Source organism: Colletotrichum godetiae (genome assembly GCF_030913485.1).
Source record: "Colletotrichum godetiae strain CBS 193.32 chromosome Unknown BDP55scaffold_34, whole genome shotgun sequence".
In the NCBI taxonomy this organism is placed as follows: Eukaryota; Fungi; Ascomycota; class Sordariomycetes; order Glomerellales; family Glomerellaceae; genus Colletotrichum; species Colletotrichum godetiae.
This window is the reverse complement of record NW_026851282.1, coordinates 72,206-89,272: the sequence shown is the minus strand read 5'-3', so window position 1 is coordinate 89,272 and position 17,067 is coordinate 72,206. Positions and strand designations below refer to the sequence as shown.

At 53.2% G+C, this 17,067-nt stretch overlaps 5 protein-coding genes across 5 annotated transcripts; 3 read left to right on the top strand and 2 right to left on the bottom strand.

The window, feature by feature from the left end:
- Window positions 1–1,175: 1,175 nt before the first annotated feature.
- Window positions 1,176–1,883, bottom strand: BDP55DRAFT_634428 (uncharacterized protein; the record flags this gene model as incomplete). The annotated part of the gene is made up of 1 exon (XM_060572664.1): window positions 1,176–1,883. The coding sequence occupies one exon, from the start codon at window positions 1,881–1,883 to the stop codon at window positions 1,176–1,178; it is 708 nt and encodes a 235-aa protein (XP_060426918.1).
- Window positions 1,884–2,259: 376 nt separating this feature from the next.
- On the top strand, window positions 2,260–2,739 carry BDP55DRAFT_634427 (uncharacterized protein; the record flags this gene model as incomplete). Its single annotated transcript, XM_060572663.1, has 2 exons — window positions 2,260–2,460; window positions 2,482–2,739. 2 exons carry the CDS (start codon window positions 2,260–2,262, stop codon window positions 2,737–2,739), a joined length of 459 nt encoding a protein of 152 aa, XP_060426917.1.
- A 6,521-nt stretch (window positions 2,740–9,260) lies between these two features.
- On the top strand, window positions 9,261–11,622 carry BDP55DRAFT_695713 (uncharacterized protein; the record flags this gene model as incomplete). The annotated part of the gene is made up of 2 exons (XM_060577495.1): window positions 9,261–10,402; window positions 10,458–11,622. The coding sequence occupies 2 exons, from the start codon at window positions 9,261–9,263 to the stop codon at window positions 11,620–11,622; spliced, it is 2,307 nt and encodes a 768-aa protein (XP_060426916.1).
- Window positions 11,623–13,878: 2,256 nt separating this feature from the next.
- On the bottom strand, window positions 13,879–14,696 carry BDP55DRAFT_234880 (uncharacterized protein). The gene is made up of 2 exons (XM_060566173.1): window positions 14,393–14,696; window positions 13,879–14,317 (listed from the first exon to the last, which is right to left on the bottom strand). The coding sequence occupies exons 1-2, from the start codon at window positions 14,495–14,497 to the stop codon at window positions 14,015–14,017; spliced, it is 408 nt and encodes a 135-aa protein (XP_060426915.1). The 5' UTR covers window positions 14,498–14,696; the 3' UTR covers window positions 13,879–14,014.
- A 791-nt stretch (window positions 14,697–15,487) lies between these two features.
- BDP55DRAFT_671370 (putative methyltransferase-domain-containing protein) lies at window positions 15,488–17,048 on the top strand. Its single transcript, XM_060575448.1, has 4 exons — window positions 15,488–15,609; window positions 15,663–15,820; window positions 15,890–16,116; window positions 16,176–17,048. The coding sequence occupies exons 2-4, from the start codon at window positions 15,672–15,674 to the stop codon at window positions 16,661–16,663; spliced, it is 864 nt and encodes a 287-aa protein (XP_060426914.1). The 5' UTR covers window positions 15,488–15,609; window positions 15,663–15,671; the 3' UTR covers window positions 16,664–17,048.
- The last annotated feature ends 19 nt before the right edge of the window (window positions 17,049–17,067 follow it).

The window sequence follows — 17,067 nt, the reverse complement described above, 5'->3', positions numbered from 1 at the left end:
TTTGGTGTTCGATATGCAGTCATCAAGTATGGGGACATACCAGTAGTTGAACGAGGGGTGGTCCCCATGAGCCAATTAAGTGATCGAGGGAGGGGCAAGAGTAGTAACAAGACCTGCGTCTAGGACAAAATGAAGTCCCTTGTATCCTTGAAACTGATGTTGATTGGCTTGCCAAACGAGACTCTCAAAGATCCCATGCACAACATGCGTATTTTAACAGACTGTGGCGCAGGTTCTTCCAGATGCAAAGTACTGCAATATACAATATGCCAACTCAGGATAATGGCAATTGCGCCATTCAGAGTACTACCTACATTGCGGCTGGGAGCAATTGCGGTACATTATACAGATCTTGAGATGCGGGACCAAGACAATCAAGACGGGGTGCACCGTGAAGTGCGTGGGTTGAGGCCAACTGCGAAGTCTGTGTGGCTGTGGCCCAGAGAGCCCAGATGTACTTAGCCACACACTCGCTCTAAGCTACAGCGGCTTCCCCGAATGACGCAGAAGCCGGTAAGTATCCGCACCGAACGAGGCCGTTTTCTTCCATGCTACCGTTAGTCCCGTCTGCCGGTACTATAATTCATCGGCAGTTTGCTTAAGATGACATCACTGTAGGCATGTCGCCGTGGTGAATACTCGTGACGGAATTTCAAGAGACACTGGTTTCAGTTCTGTTCCGATATATCTGACTCTAAAGGGCTTTGAAATCCCCTTTATACAGACTCTGGTATGTGGATGTTGGAGTATTCCCGAATGCATCTTCACCATGGAGTTGGAAAAGCAGATGCCACAAACCAGGACATGTACGGCATTGGTTCACTCAAGTAAATAAACACATCGGTATCATGATCTTATTCTCTCGTGATATCATTAATAAAAAGAAGCAAGGTATCATAATTCATTGAGCTCTCCCTCCCCCACTTTCCTTGAAGGTCCTGTCTCTCCCTTCGAAAAAAAAATGTTCTGGGTACAATTGTAGGGAAAGGGGAGCTTCGTAGTGTGTGTATGTGTGTGTGTGTGGGTGTTTTGTTGTCAAACGCCGAATATCGATCGTCATCGAAGCCCAAAAAAGAAAAGAGATGAACCGCCTTCCCGTTGCCCGTATGTCCGTACAATAATCGTGACCAAATAATGAAAAAAAAAACACAGCCTCTTAGAGACTAGCAAAAGACTCAATCATCCCAATCGGCGTATTTGCCGGGGAAGTTGTTACCACCACCACCGCCGCCTCCTCCGGCATTGAGATCCACAAAAGCAGGTTCGCCGCCGCCGCCACCGCCTCCGAATGCCGGCATGGGAGCCGGGTGATACCCGTCATCCATACCACCACCACCCATATTAAAGAACGCAGGTTCATCATCGTACATGGGAAACCCAGGTCCCGGAGCCATATTCGGTGGAGGCGGAGGAGGTGGTGGTTGAAAAGAGGCCGGCGGCACCGTAAACCGATGCCGACCCCCACCAGAACCTCTCTGCTCCCTTCGGAGCCGACCGCTCGTCCGGCTACTGGAGCGGGACGCGATCTCGGAGATACTATCGTCCCATTTGGGACTGACCCAGGCGTACGAGATGTACGACGCGTCGCTGTACACGCTGCCGGCGCCGTCGTCGTCGTAGCCCCAGTCCTCTTCGTAGTCGCAGACTCTGGTCTTTCGCAGGGCCAATTGCTTGCCGGGGGGTGCGCCCGTCGTCCATTTCATGAACGAGACGGCCCAGTGGTCGCTCTTGATGTTGGAGTGGGATGTCGTGGACGATCTGGACTTTTTGTAACCGCCTGAGCTGGAGGATGATCGGGAGGACGACCTGGACGAGCTTCCGGAGGAGGAGTAGCTCGATACGGACGCGGCGTCGTCAAAGTGATGCTGATGTTGGTGAGCCATGGCTGGCGTTTTCGATGCGAACGGGTAGAATTGAATTGGATGCCTGGGGCGTACAGAGAGATGGGAAGAGATGAAGGAACACCCTGGTATGACACGGCAGAACTTGGGAGCAAATTGCTTGGGCCGGTACCCTTACTGGTCAAGTAACGCAGTAGAGAGTTTTGCTTAACCACCGAGGGAGAGATGAAGCGGACAACGACAAGCGAGCTTTGCACAGACATTGCCCGGGATGGGGCTTGATCAAATACTTATTGCCCTCGGCAATGGGCATGGCATTGCAGGCAGAATGGGTTGAGCAACGGTCGTGAAGGACTGACCTACATGTTTGGTCAGCGCTGCTCGCCTCGTCTCATTGCTAGTGCTGGAGCAGAGAGCAATGGCTGCATGCAAGCTCGAGCTCATGCATGATGCAGAGTACAAAGGCAAGGGGACTGGACGTAAATTGCATGTCTCGTTCCTCGCCTTGGCAACCAAGACGAAAAAAGTACCCTTTCACCCTATCGCCAACAACCCAGTACCGGTAGTGGCCGAGTATCAATATATGAAGAAGGCTACGACCAGTGGTGTCTCATGCGGGGTATGTACTTCACCGTCACAGCCCACCTGGGCACCCTCCTTGGATGCAGAAGAAGCACTTCTTCCTCGCCCTGCCTCCACGGCAGCCCTGCACACACATTTAAGCCATTCACCGTGTTTCACGCCGATCTTTCGAGACAACTCAAAGCGCACCGAAAGAACCACGTTCCGAGTCTGGTGGCACCAATATGCCTACCCGTACTTTAGGCAAGGCAGTTACCCATTGCCGAGTAGCACAACTCAGCGCATGTGCGAGACCAGAGGCCACAGAATGGTGTAAGGGGATGACAGAACCGAACGAGAGAACGAGAAAGCGTAAAAAAGTACGGATAACATGAGGGGGAAAAGAAACAGATGATCTGCCTACTTGCTGCCAGTCCGCGATTGGAACATACCGAGTCACACCACTGCGACCAATACGATGCCGTACCAGACGCAGCAACTAAAGTGACATCAATCAAGCTTGTCACCGGTCATGGCGTTTGCTCTTGAGGGATCTAGGCCAAGCAGCATGTAGTCCATCGGGACGAGCACAATCCTATGGCCATTTACTCGATTGCCGTTGACCACAACCTACATCTATTGGGATATCCGGCTGTGTGGAGTAGAAATGAGGCTGCAAATGCAGAAGAAAGGAAGAATAGGCAACCAACGAAATCTGTCTGCATCAGGCGTCCCCTGGACCAACAACGCGAAGTACTTGCAGCTGTTGCTCACCAAGAGGAAGAGGAGGGGGATGACTGGATGAAAATGGGGCTGCTCATCGAGTGATCAGAGCCACTCGGCCGCACATATCTCTTAACGTGCAGTAGCTGCGAAAAACCCCAACCATACAAAAGAGGTCGCAGCAACCCTTTCTCTCTCGCCTCGATTCACGTAGGAGTGCGAATGCAGACGCTTAGCCCGCAGGTGGTCAATTGCGGCCATTTCTGGGACTGGTCGCTTTCTTCTTCTAAGCAGGCTAGTTGAAGGGCATATCGCCATCCTCGAACTGTGTATGGTGGATGTGACCGTAAAAAGAAGTGCCATGTTCGTATGGAGGTCGCGCCGAAATCATGGGACGAGTATGGGGAAGGAGATGTGACCTGTAGCATAGCCGAAGATACATCCGTTCGTCTAAGCAATAGGAGACTACTCCGTACCGACGGCGTTGGCCACCGCTGAGTGTACTAGTCAACAAATGCCATGCTGGGGACTGATGAGCTCCGGGCGGTCGCAGCGGGCGGGCAAATGGCTGCTTACATGGTCCGGGGGTAGCTCCGAGAGACGGATAATGGAATGATGCATTCGTATGCGGGTGCCAGGACTGACGAGACGCAGGCAGCAGGCTGGTAGCCACCTATCTCGTAGTATGCCGGAGTGTTTAGCGACTTCGACTTCGACTCTGACTCTGTGCCTGCATGGTTGCCTTACCTGTTGGTCGCAAGAGCTGCACACCGAAAGTTGCCGCGAGGTTTGACTGGCTCAGCCCAGAACGGCGATTGAGTGAGAAAGGCAGAGTTGAAATGGGTCGAGCGCCTGAATCGTTGGTTGATTGGAAAGCCCGCGGGCTTGGGTACCTTGACTTGCGAACTGCTCAGAGCCGTATAGTCGTAAAGGTACAAGTAGCCAGAAGCAGCAAAGGAGTATCGCGAACGGGGACCAGCTCTTGGTGGAAGTTGGGGGTGATGATGAATATGGAGAGCATGGTTATGAGATATCCGTCGACCCAGATGACTTGGAGTTGTCGATGAGAGTTTACTGTAGTATCTCTGATTCATGACGAGGCTGCCATGACCATCTGGCGCAGCTCTGCACTTGAACGTCTCCTATTGCGGACACAGCGATAGCCGTTCTGGACGTTGTATATGTCGCAATATGGATCCAATACGGATATCAACTGGCAGTATCCGTAGAAGAGACGAAGAGCGAATGGGCCAACCGGATCACGGAAGTCGAGGTGAAGTCATCAAGGACCCGGGGTGACGAGCAAGTCGGGGGCTTTCCGTTGGCAAGGAGCCGTATCCACAAGCCGCAAGCCAAGGGCTTGAAGAGGGGCCTACGGCACATGGTCGCCGTCAGCGGCGCCGGTCCAGACCAGAATTGGTGGCCATGGTATCCATTATTTGTGAACGGCGACGCAGAGGGAAACTCTGATGGCAAGGGGTGAAGAGGTTAGAGAATCTACCGTCATCGGCTGACAAAGATATCGCAGCTTGTATGCGTACTCAGTACGGATAATCGATATTGATCAATATCTGTCTGGTACCCGCAGTTTCACAGTGGCAAAGAAAAGAGCGAGTCAGTGTTGCAAAGTGATGGGTCACTCAGTGCCCAGGACAAATTGGCAAGACGGGGTTGTTGACACGGTTATGCCTGAGAAGAACGCTGAGATCAACCCGAGTTTCCCAACAGACTAAGAACAAGCCGAACAAGGTTCTGAGAGGGAAGAAACGAGCCGGGAAGTAGGCTGCCATGGCTGCCCAGAGACGAAAGCGGTGGAAGGCAACCGCCATCGGTGACCGAAGTTCAGCGAGACGGGAAGCTTCGTGTCTTGACAAGTCGACTCTGACTTAACTCGGACGCAAACGGCTTGGCCGGTTGCCTTTCTGGGGAAACTGGATTGTATATCCCCGTTAGCAGAACCTTAATCCTTAACCCAGATAACCTGCCAGCGTGTCTGGCTTGCCTGACTGAGGTGCAGCGTGCCTGGGACACAAGAGACATTCGGACAGGCATCAATACTCCGTAGATCTAGCGATATTAGTCCATCCTACTTGCCATCCGTGTCTTTGTGTCCGTACGAGTTCTGCTTCGTAGAGAATCTTTGGTCATCTTTAATGGTAGGATCATTCACCGCTAGCCGACCAAGAGACAACGAGGAGCAATTTGGCAGGTCGTGTTTTGGCGAGACAAGGCGATTGAATAAACAAGTGGATTCCCTACCTTATACTCGTGACAATCGGCGGTACACCATGTTGGAGAAGGAAACATACAAACCATCTCATGCCTAGCTAGTCAACGACAAGCTCAATATCAGTATACATAGTAAGTGTCTTGGTAGGTACATAGGGGTACCCTGTCAAATGTCTGGCGCTGTGTCTGAGTGTGGCAGAGACAATCATGGAAAGAGCCTGGAGCCCTGAAGGTGTTCTGAAGAAAGAAAATAAAAAAAATAAGACCGGCGGGGAGAAGCACTTTGCCCGTTCCAGCCGCGGTATGTTCCCGGTTCACACCTTACCTAAGGCACCCTAGTCTCTGTCCACTCGGAGTGGTCAATCCGCTTTTAGCCAGTCGACGAGACACCATATGCAAGGAACCTGATCAAGTCTTGATGGACCACTTCTTGCTTCCATTCTTAATCCGAATTCCTCGAATCTTCGTGCCTTTGTCTCTATTGCAGACGACAGTGCTGCTTGAATTGCGCCTGCAAGATGCGGATAGTCTTTACAAGGGGACTGTTGCTTATCTGCCAATCTTTGTCGTGGGCTTCCTTGCTTGCATAATGCTCTCTGCAGGCGCGGATGAGGTTTACAGGGGACGGGGCCCACGGAGAGAGAGGCACAGAGGGACGCTAGACCCCATTCGCCTCTACCATGCTGTGCAGGAGCAATCTCGTACAGAGCTTTTCGGTGGTCTTTTCGGTCCCCACATGCCCTGTTGAATGTTCGCTTGACGGAGACCGCTTGGCCCGCAGCGCTTGAGCCGACTGGCATGACGCTAGTCTGTTTCGGATCTAGCGCCAAGCTCTTGCCGGCAGCCAAACTGAGATCTACAAACGTCCCTGCTTCCACTCATTCTTGACTTTGTGGCTGCTTAATCTTCCTATCCGTTGACTGAAAACCGGAACGACTTCTTCTCTCATAGGTATTTGAGACTCTGGGAGGCGTCGGAGGTTAGGTGAGTGGCTGACAGGCTGGACCCAGGTAGGAGAAAACACCACACCGACCACACTGGGGACTACGGATACTGACTGCCAATACTGGACAGACGTGACTGGGCGGGCGGCATTTTGAGGCGGGACCCCACTGTTTGCCAAACGTCTGAAACCCTGCTCTGCGACAGCATCTCTCCCAGTCGTGCCAGTTTACTCCGAAGGCTCTACTTGGTCTTGTCCGCCCATCTGAAAGACTTGAAGAATCGTTTGGTTTTACCACGTTGCTGACAGGACCGGCATTCTTCTCACAACTTGACACAGAATCGCCCTGTTTCCCCCAGCCATCACCAGGAGCAACTCGCCGAAAAGTGAGCTCGGTATCCCCGTGGTCTGTTGCTCGCATTCCTGAAGGGCTGATCGGTGGATAGCCGAGCTCTACTAGCAGACAACTTGATTCTTCGGGTACATACTCTGGAGAGAACCTAAGTCAAGAGTCCATGGGATTATAGAACCTTGGTCTGTTTGTGGTGTCCCGGGTAAATAGGCTCATCACACACGATCGCTCTGGGCAGAACAAGTGGCATTGTTTCTGGAATGAGTTCTGTGGATCGGTGGTTGATTGACGTACGGATAGATGAAGAGGCAACCTGGCAGTGAACGAATTGGATTCCCTTGACTGACACCGTATAATAGAATCAGACAAGGCTGCTATTACTGGTGGGGAAGAACGCCGGCAAGGCGCAACGGGTGTCGAAATTGAGAGACAGACTCAAGTCAGTCGGCCATGGCTTCTGCAGATAAGGTGTGGGCGACCCCGGTCCGCTCGTGGTACGGAATTGTGCTTGGACATGGGCGCTGTCACGCTGTGTGGGTGGGTGCCAGTGGGAAGAATGCCAGGCAAGGAAGAAACGATGAAGCACCGAATGGCGACCGATCATGTTTTCTTCGGTCTATTTCTGTGATTTGCGAAGCCACGAGCTTCCCCGCAGTAGCATCATGGGCCACTACGTTGTACACTTCGTTGTACACTACGGATACTCTTATAAGTTATGAGTGATTAAGAGAGCAGAGGCAAACGTTTGAAGACGGCTTTGATAGTAATCATGGTAGTATCTAGATGGATCTACAAATGGAACGAAAGGATACCTTGCTTTGATTTCTGTCCGTAGTGGAAGGCACAGTATTACTACGGATAAGTTACTTAGTATGGCACTCCGTGGGTGGTATGAGTTAACGACCTTCCTTGCCGGTGATAAACGACCGACTCTGTTTGGGTGGATCTGGGCAGTGGGCGGGGCGGATTCGGTGGATTTGGACTTATTTAGCGTTTGTTCACTCCAGACGCCAATGCTGCACCTCCCCACCCGTCTCACACACGAACGAACTCCTGCACCTGCACCTCCAGGGAGCGTCGGCCGAGGGCTGTCCGGTCCCACTATGGTGCTGCTACTCCGTACACAGTACATGCTCCTGTCTCCTCTCTCAGTCTGTCTCTGCCCGTTGCGAAGGTTCCTCACCTAGCACCTACCTAGGCACCTAGGTATGTAGACTCTGCAGAGTACTGGGTAGGGCTGTACTTGCGGATTTCGCCTAGACTCTCCGTACATACGGACAATTTGCTCTTGAAGAATAGAGAGATCGCCGAGTACAGGTCAGACACGCAGGCTATCTGTATACTATCACGGCCCTGACGACGTTCAGTATTCAATGAGGGCAAGATACCGTCCGCCGCCTCTCTTTCTTCTTTTCCGACGAGAGTGTGACATTGCCCAGCCCGTCTTCCCAATCCTCGTTGCTCTGCAGCCTGCTGACGTCGGGCCAGAATACACGTACCGAACACACGCTCCTCGTCTTAGTCGTGTCGGAAGAGTGTACTTGATCCAGCTGCTGCAACACACAGACGACGCCTGTACCACTGGTCCCTCGACCTAGCAATGGACTGTCTGTATTTGGGCGTCTTTGTGATGGATTCGCCCGCCCCCCCCGGCCCAGTGCTCCCAAAGACGGCACGGTTTCCCCTTCTTGTCCCTCTATGTCACTCGCCCAGCACGCACCTTCTGCCTAGTGCCCACGCCTCCCACGCAGTACATACTACATACCTTACTATCCGTACACTACTTGGTACGTGGGCTGGCTTCAAGCTTGTCCTCCTTCGTTCCTGAGTCCATCTCTCTCTCTCTCTCTCTCTCTCTCCCCCCTGGCTGGATAATATTTGAATGACCCTTCCAGTACGTACTGATCACGCCGTGAAGTGCCCAAAGGCAAGGTATCCGGAGGTACCACTGCCAGCCATACCTGGACTCCACCAGTGAAGGGAACCCCGGTCGTTTCTTGGTTCCAGCAGGAAAGTCTCCAGCGGGTTGGCTTCTCTCGCTTCTGAATACGGCCCCTGGGTATCCTGCCTCCGCAGCCGGTAGAGAAGGGAAAAAGAGGAACCCCCCGGCCTCCCACCAATCAAATTCCCGGACGCTTCGTGTCGGACCCCAAACCCAAACTGTTCCTGAATCGTCCAACCTTGTCTGGTATTACCCTCCCGCACCCGCACTCTCCTACTCACTCCCTCTTTCGCCCTGTCCTACGCCTATTCCTCTCCTTCTCCTCCATGACCCAACTACCCACGCCCTGCCTCTCTTTCTTCCACACTACCGAATCTCACACCTGTCCACTCATCACCAAATACCCGACAACTTCGTAATCACAATCCTGACGACTCACTCGATCCATCTTCATTTCGACTCTCCTCGGCGACGACTGGTTCGGAGCGCGGCACAATTGGCAGAGGGCTAACGACGCAGGCAATCGCGGGTTGAGGTCGGGACTGGATCTGGATTTGGGCCTACGGGGTCAGCGGCGGACGCTCATGTTGTGAACTTGGTACCACCACACTCTCAACAGGCCGCAGCTCGTCGTCGACATCGAAACCCGACCATCGAATTAACATCACCATGGATCCTTTTCACGACAAGGCAGGCAATGAGCGGAGGGCTTCCCTCAGGATGTCAGCGAGGGCCTCTTTGACCACCGACACTGTCGACGATGACGACTACGACTTAGCAGCCATGGGCATCTCGGACGGCTTTCGCCCAACAAACGTCTCCGCCTCCCATCAACCCATCAACTCGACCACAAACCATTCGACTGGCTCGGCGGTTGTGTCACGAGATTCTCCCGTGCCTCAGCGCGTCACACCTCCTCGGCCTTCCAGCATATCAAAACCCCCTCGCTCTCACGATCCGCTAGCACTTCGTCACGATGGCTCAACGTCTCAATCTCAATCAAACGGCGCTCCAATGTCCCGCGTCTCCAGTGCCTCGACCGATTCGCCAATCATCAGATCTGAGAGTCCCTACGAGGGACCTTCTGGACCATCCTTCCCGTACCAAATGTACCCGCAACGGACAAATAGCGTCGCGACATCAAACACTGCTCGCATGTCTGAAAGATCATACGCCGGGCCTCGTGGACCAACACACCCATACACCCTTTACACGCAAAATACCGTGACTCCTGACACGAACGAAGGCGATAACATCCCAGTGGGATTTGCTGGCCGCTCTGATGGATATCACCGTCGGATTGGGCCAGACGGCGAGGAAGCTGCTGACCTTATCGGACCTTTGGGCCACACCGAAGAGCTTCCACCCTACACTCGATATCCCGAGCAAGCCTACACAAGGAAACAACCTGGTGAACAACAATCATCGACACCTACAGTGCAATCCCAACAATCACCACAGCGGGAGCCAGAGCAGCAACAATCATCACCGGCACAACAACCTGCCGTTACGGTCATGACCGCTACGGTTCCTGCCATTCCTGCTGGTGCTGGCGGCATCGGACTCGCGACGCGCAATCCTGAGTTTGAGTCACGGGAGGACTTGCGTCTTGCATCGCCATCTCGAACGTCTTCTCGGACGTTGAATGATGAAACTGCTAGCCAACATGAGATCAACACTGCCGCCGAATCCTACGCTGAGAAGGGCGAAAACGCAACCGACCACAAGTGGCAGAAGAGGGCAAAGAAGAGATTGTTCGGTGTCGTTCCTTACTGGGCTATCTGCTTGTTGGCAGTTGGACTGGTGATGATGTGAGTTGATGTCAATTTCCTATGCTCTTTGATCGATATAACTAACCGTATCCAGGGGAATCATTCTCGGTGCTGTCATCGGAACGTTCTTCGCCAAGCACAAAAAGCCACCCGGAAAGCACCAAGACGATGAGCCGATTCCAGTGGTTATCCCGACTGCCACGGTTGACGTGAAGCCGCTAGCCACCCTCCCACCGGATCTTCCACCCATGGAGATTGGTACCTTCGGTCTGCCGCCTCTCATTGCCAGTCAGGCACCAAGTACTTGTTTCAACGACACGACGCAAGCTCAAGCCTGGACTTGCAACATCCCCTTTACCAGCTACGTCATGGGCGTTTCCAGAATCGCCAATGAACTACCTATTTCCGATTACACCTTAAAACTTACTACATTCAATGATAGCGATCACGACGACAACTCTAGGATCAACATGTTCTCGTGGGGTACTCAACCACCACTGATCATGGACCCTCTGAAGATGCGGCTTGTCAACGACACTTCTGAACAGGGACGCGGCGCCGCATGGTTTGCCCAGATGACTTACAACAAGACTGTGGTCGTACCTGAGGATAGGTTTCCCGGCGTCACCACAACCCCCAGGAAGCAGCAGCCACAATCCAAAAGGGGCGGATCATGGGATGGCCCGCCGCCTGGCATGGGGGAGTTCAGTAGGAAAGGGGTCAAGGGAGCACAGGCCGGCGATCGGCCTTGGATCTGCACCTGGCCCGGAACCCTCCTCGAAGTATTCGTCTACCCTGCCCAAAACAACAGCTATCAAAGAAAGCCTTCTACTACGACGTCCAGGCCTCCGGCGGCTGCAACGTTCCCTCCTTCAACATCAACGCAGTTCTTGGTCCGTGGACTGCAAACCCAGTCTCCCCAGTCCAGTCCGATTCCGACTGACAGACCACGCCGTGCCCCTCCACCACCATATCCTCAGGTCATCAAATTTGAAGAGCGACGTGTTTCGCTTGACCAAACGAAGAATGCTTACTGCCGACAAGTTGAGGTCTGCGATGATGGCCAAAACACCGTGCCCGTGTTAGACGATCAGGGTCAGCCGATTGAGGTCATGATCATGGAAAACCGGCAAACGGTGGCAATTGCAGACTCGAGCAAACGTTGGATACACGAAGACAGCCTTTTGGTATCTCCTCGAGACCGGCCATCAAGGACTAGTCAACTTAGCGACTGTGGATGCATATGGTGGTTCACATGATACATCTTCACCACGACCGAGAAGGTCCCCCCTACCACAACCATGATTTACTGTACGGATTAATGTACCACACACCATCTTTGCGTTGACAGGCTACGCGCCTCAATGCGGCTTTTTACCTTTTTGTTTGGGGCGTCAATTGAGAAATGGATGAGCATCTATGGGCGTCATTCACTAGGGCGCAAATTGGGCAGGCGATTGTATATATATTTGGCAAATACCTATGGATGGGCAAAGAAGCCCCCAAAAAGCCACTTTGTCGGACGGCGGAAAGGCTTACTTATAGCCTGTCGATTCCTCTCACAGTAGGCTACACACTTATTTAAAGAGATTTATTCATGTTGCAAGTCATCTTATCTTAGTCGTAGTGTTATGTGGAGAGCTGTAGGCATAGAAGAAATCAAGATCACATTGAACAACAAATATCTGTAGCCATAGCCTTCCTCTCATAATGCGTGTCTGCTTATTGGGTATCATCTAAACATGGCTTCTCAAATGATCTTGTCTCTCATCGCTCACTCTTCATGTCGGCCGCCAATCCATCCAGAAAGTTCTCCGCCATCTTCTTGGCCCTCCTGGCCTCGACCTCTTTCCGCCGCTGCTCAATCTCCTTGCGCCTCGCCTCCTTCTTCTCCTCCCTCTCCCTCCTCGCTGCCTCCGTCCGCACCCTCTCCTCCTCGAGCCCTTGAAACTCCTTCTGCCTCGTCTCCTCGTCCTTGCTGAACTTGTAAAAGCCCGTGCCCTTTGTGCGGATCTCGCTGTCGGCGTCGTAGTGTCTCGCCTCGGGCGGCGTCGCGCTGCGGTCCCGCTTCTTGGCCAGCTCCGCCATCTTGTCCGGGTCCTCCGGGTTAAAGGCCATGGTCTGGATGGCGTCGCCGTAGAGCAGTTTGGCGGGCGCCGCGGGGCGGGCCGACATGCGTTCGAGCTCTTCGGCGCCGAGGAGGCCGCGGCGGCGCTGGCGCTCGAGGCGTTCCTTGTCTGCTTTTGTGCCGCGGCGGAGACGGCCGAATTCGTCTTCGTATTCTATGATTGTGTTGTCTTGGTCGTTGCCGTCGGAATCATTTTCGTCGTCCTCGTCGTCGTCGTCGTCGGAGCCGCTGCTTGAGTTTGCCGCATCCCTGCCGCCGTTCTTCTTCTTCTTGTCCTCGGATTCGGCCCATTTTCGGTCAAAGTCTATGAGGGGCGCCGCCTCGTTCTCCTTGGGGACGTAATCGCCCCGCTTCATGGCCGCGTAGAGGCGTGCTTTTTCTTCCATTTTGCGCCGCGCGCGGGCGAGATTTGATGTTTCTTCTTCTGTGCCGAGCGGGTCTTTGAGGTTCAACTTGTTACTGGACGTTGCTGCATCCGCAGATTTCTTGCTGTTTTGCTTGCTGCCGCTGCCGCTGTCGCCATCTCTGCCCTTTCCACTAAAGAGACTTGATCGTGCATTTGAAGGTCGAGGTCGCGCTGAGGATGTTGCGGCGGGCGCCGACATGAGGGAGGTCAGCTGGGCTGTGAAGTCGAGCGAGCTGCCGAGGGAACTGTCATTTTTGCGCTTCTTGGCCGCTGGTTGACCGTAGAGGTTGGGATCTTGCGGCGCCTTGGTGTGCTGCATCTTGGGGTGCTCCGAGGGGATCACTCGGTTCGATTAAAAATCTAGAGGAATGCTTGCTGTGTTTTGAAGTCGTTGTGTAGGACGGTGGTGTTCATCGAGGCGTAGGTGGGAGGATCATGGTGGCATGCGCGCTGTCGACGAGCGCTGTGGAAATCCCACTCCAAGGCCCCTTATCGTTATCGGGGGCAGATGGCAACAAGGTGTGCCTGACTACAGGTACCTTACTCAAAGACAGGAAACAGAATTGAGACCGCCCCAAGTACCCTAGAAAAGCTGTCGCAGGTACCCTGGAAAGACTGGTGCCACATAATTTGAGACCATCTCCAATTCAAGTTGACTTGAATAACACGCCAGAGAGTTGCTGGTTTCCTGGGGATATTGCTACTTCCCGTAAGTTCTCGCTATGAATAAGGACACTCTCAGAATATCCAGTAATGAACTCATCACACCTCCAAATTACACCTCCAACATCAGTCAAGAGTGGCTTTCCTATTAGGACCCGTGTCTGCTGCCCCTGTCGCATCATAGTAGACAATTATGCCATCCCATCAATTAAGGAACCTCGACAAACGAAGAGGAACCTGGAAGAAAGCAATCTTCCCCTTCCGTCAGCACAACCGCGGAAGGGCAATGAGTAATTCAACAAAGTAAACATAGAAGGAGATGCTGCATCAGGAGACGGACGCTTTGCTCAGCTCATTACGCAACCAAGACCTACCCGCCCGTCGAACTACTCTAGTCTCTTGCCAAAACCTTGCCCTCAAAGCACAGCCCCTTCATCACAACCTCGCATTCGCTCTACCCAGAAAATGAGCTGTGCCCGGCCCCGGACTCGCTCGGATGGTGTATGCGCCTCCGCGCTGAATCTGCCACCGTCGAAGGGACAGCTGTCGTCCCGCCCGAGACTTCCAGTGGCGGTGGCGGTGGCGGTGGTTGTGCCTTTTGCTGTTGCGACAAGTGCCTCGGCTCACGCGAAGACGTCTGATCTTGATTTTGATTCTGATTCCACGGACGGCTCCAGCATATCCTATAGATGTAGATGGCGATGTCTACACCGATCAGGAGCAGGATGGGACCAAAGAAGCAAAATCCTAGCGCGATCTAGTGAAGGGGGGTGTTAGCGAAGCGGCAGCTGAGAGGGCGGCCCAAATGGTGTTAATTAAGAAGGGGACTTACAAAGGCGCCCGAGATGTATCTGACAATGGTAGGGTAGTCGGAGTGTAGTAATGAGTAGGTCATCATGGTGTCGTACCACGAGACGGTTTGCGCGTGGGAATTCATTAGCGAATTGCAGGAGCAACGGCGACGGCCGTTGACGATTCGAATTGGAATTGACTGAAGAGAGATGATGACGATGGGAGAATGACGGGAGCAACTGAACGTGGCGGGGTGTTCTTGGATCGCAATGGCTGACTGGTGCAGTCGCCTGTGTGATGGCAGAAATACAGTCTGGTCTGACTGCAAGTAGTAAAGGGATGGATGGATGGATGGATGTTGAGAGTGGTATGACGAGACGGCGGTTGAAGAACAAAGGTAGAAGTCGTTGCTGAATGTCTTGGCTATTTCCGCCGAGGGGGGGGCAATTGGGGGGATTCCTATGTTAATAAATATTCCCCGTCGGTCATGTCTTGGGCGGGCCAGTCGCGAGACAGTCAGGTGCTGGGTGCCGAGGTGGATAATCAGGCAAAGGGAGGCATTGATGTAGATGCTAATGAGGATGCGCGAAGAGCATGGGACGGCCGACCGACGCCTCCGTCACGTTTTAGTGTTTGGTCCAGAACGAGCATCCACTGGACGGTAGCAACGACTCCTTCTATCTGTAAGTGACAAGGCATTTTGGTAATCTTCCTAGAGCCCCCATTCGATGAAATCCATAGCAGCTGAGGCCCTCTGTCCATGTCTTAAGGTATAGGTAGTATGGTCACCTCCTCCCCTCTTATCTTTCTTTCCTGCTCTCGCCAATCCATCGTCGATACATCATATCTTGCCCCGTATCTAGCAACCACTTGTGTTCTAAATGGGCAAAGGGCATGTTCGGCCCCTCGTCAGCGTTAAAAAGCATACTTAAGGTACCTTACACCAGCGGGTGGCAGATCACCCCGGGGACCGCAACGAGTGACGCAGCCAGGAACCCGCACCGGGCACGGGTGTGTTGGTGGGCCTTTCAGCTGTTATCGCTTATCACTCAGGTACCGATACCCTGAGGTTCGCGGCGGTCGAACGTCAGTGCTCACCGCCTGCCCAATCGGCTGCTCTCATCGTCCCCCCGCCATGCATCACCGCCCGCTCGCATCGCAGCTTTTTGATTTTCAGGCGGCCAATTGTGCACCTTGATCGCATATCAGACGATTCCCCATCCAAGCCATCTCTCTACCCAGAGACAGCTTGATTGTGTATGCCCACTATCTGCTGCTCTATTCACAGATAATTGATCCGATTCAATCAGCGACCGACCATGAGTAGACCGGAAAAGAAAAACAAAACCACAAAGCGCGAAGAGTATCGCAATGCGCGCAACCAAGATGGCGTGGCTGAACTGCCCAAAAAGAAGTTCTATCGCCAACGCGCTCATGCAAACCCCTTCTCGGACCATCAATTAGTCTAGTTGAGTCTCCATGGTCATACCGCCCTCTTGCATCTACTCTTTTGCTAACTTCCCTCCTCCAAACACAGCCCGGCCAGTCCAGACTCCATGAACTGGACGCAGTACTATCCCGCATTCGCAGCCAATGACGAGACTCCCTCTACCGATCCCACACTTACGGAGCCCACGATCTTAGATGCTTCGAAGCCGAAAACTCGCAGTCTGACGAAGGACGTGGAGGTTGTTGACATTGGCTGCGGCTTTGGTGGCTTGACCGTAGCTCTGTCACCGATCCTCCCAGAGACGCTCATCCTCGGTAGGTGGACTTGATAAGCTTGCACTCGGCGAAATCGCTGACCTTTCTCCTCTACGAAGGCCTCGAAATCCGCACTTCGGTTACAGAATATGTCCAGGAGCGCATCAAGGCCCTCAGAGTCCAGAACCAGGACACTGGCGGCTACCAGAACATCAGCTGCCTGCGCGCCAATAGCATGAAGTTCCTCCCCAACTTTTTCAAAAAGGCACAGCTTTCCAAGATCTTCATCTGCTTCCCCGATCCGCACTTCAAGGCACGGAAACACAAGGCCAGAATCGTATCCACAACGCTCAACTCCGAATATGCCTTTGCGCTGCGCCCGGGAGGCATCGTGTACACTATTACCGACGTCGAACCCCTGCATCAGTGGATGGTGGGCCACTTCAATGCCCATCCCGCATTCGAGCGTGTGTCGGAGGAGGAGCAGGAAGCGGATGAGTGTGTCAAAGTGATGGCGTCCGAGACGGAGGAGAGCAAGAAAGTGACGCGGAATCAGGGTCAGAAGCACATTGCGCTTTTCCGCAGGCTGGAGGATCCTCCATGGTGAATGGCAACGACTCGACCAGAGTGTTGGCGGCATGGCTCTCTAGTAAGAGAGACATTGGTGCTTAGTCTCGCAAGAGTTCAAATAATACCCCCTTTTTCGTGTCGTAGACTCTCAGAGACAACTATATCGTGCCTCGGTCGCAGTAGAGTCATGAAATTCAGTGTAGGTATGACATTCAAGAGGATCAGGCTACTGCTTTCGACAGGCCTCCACGCTTGGCCCTGACTATGGTACCTTAAAGGTTGTTTCCAATGTGTTCAGTCCCTCACTGTCATAATTTTATGCCACAGCACGAATTCCCGGATAGTTGCATGTATCTATCTCTATGAACAACGCAACCCATACACCCATGGTAGGTACCTTTCCGGTAGTAAGTGTAGGCAAGCGCATGTTACGCATGATAG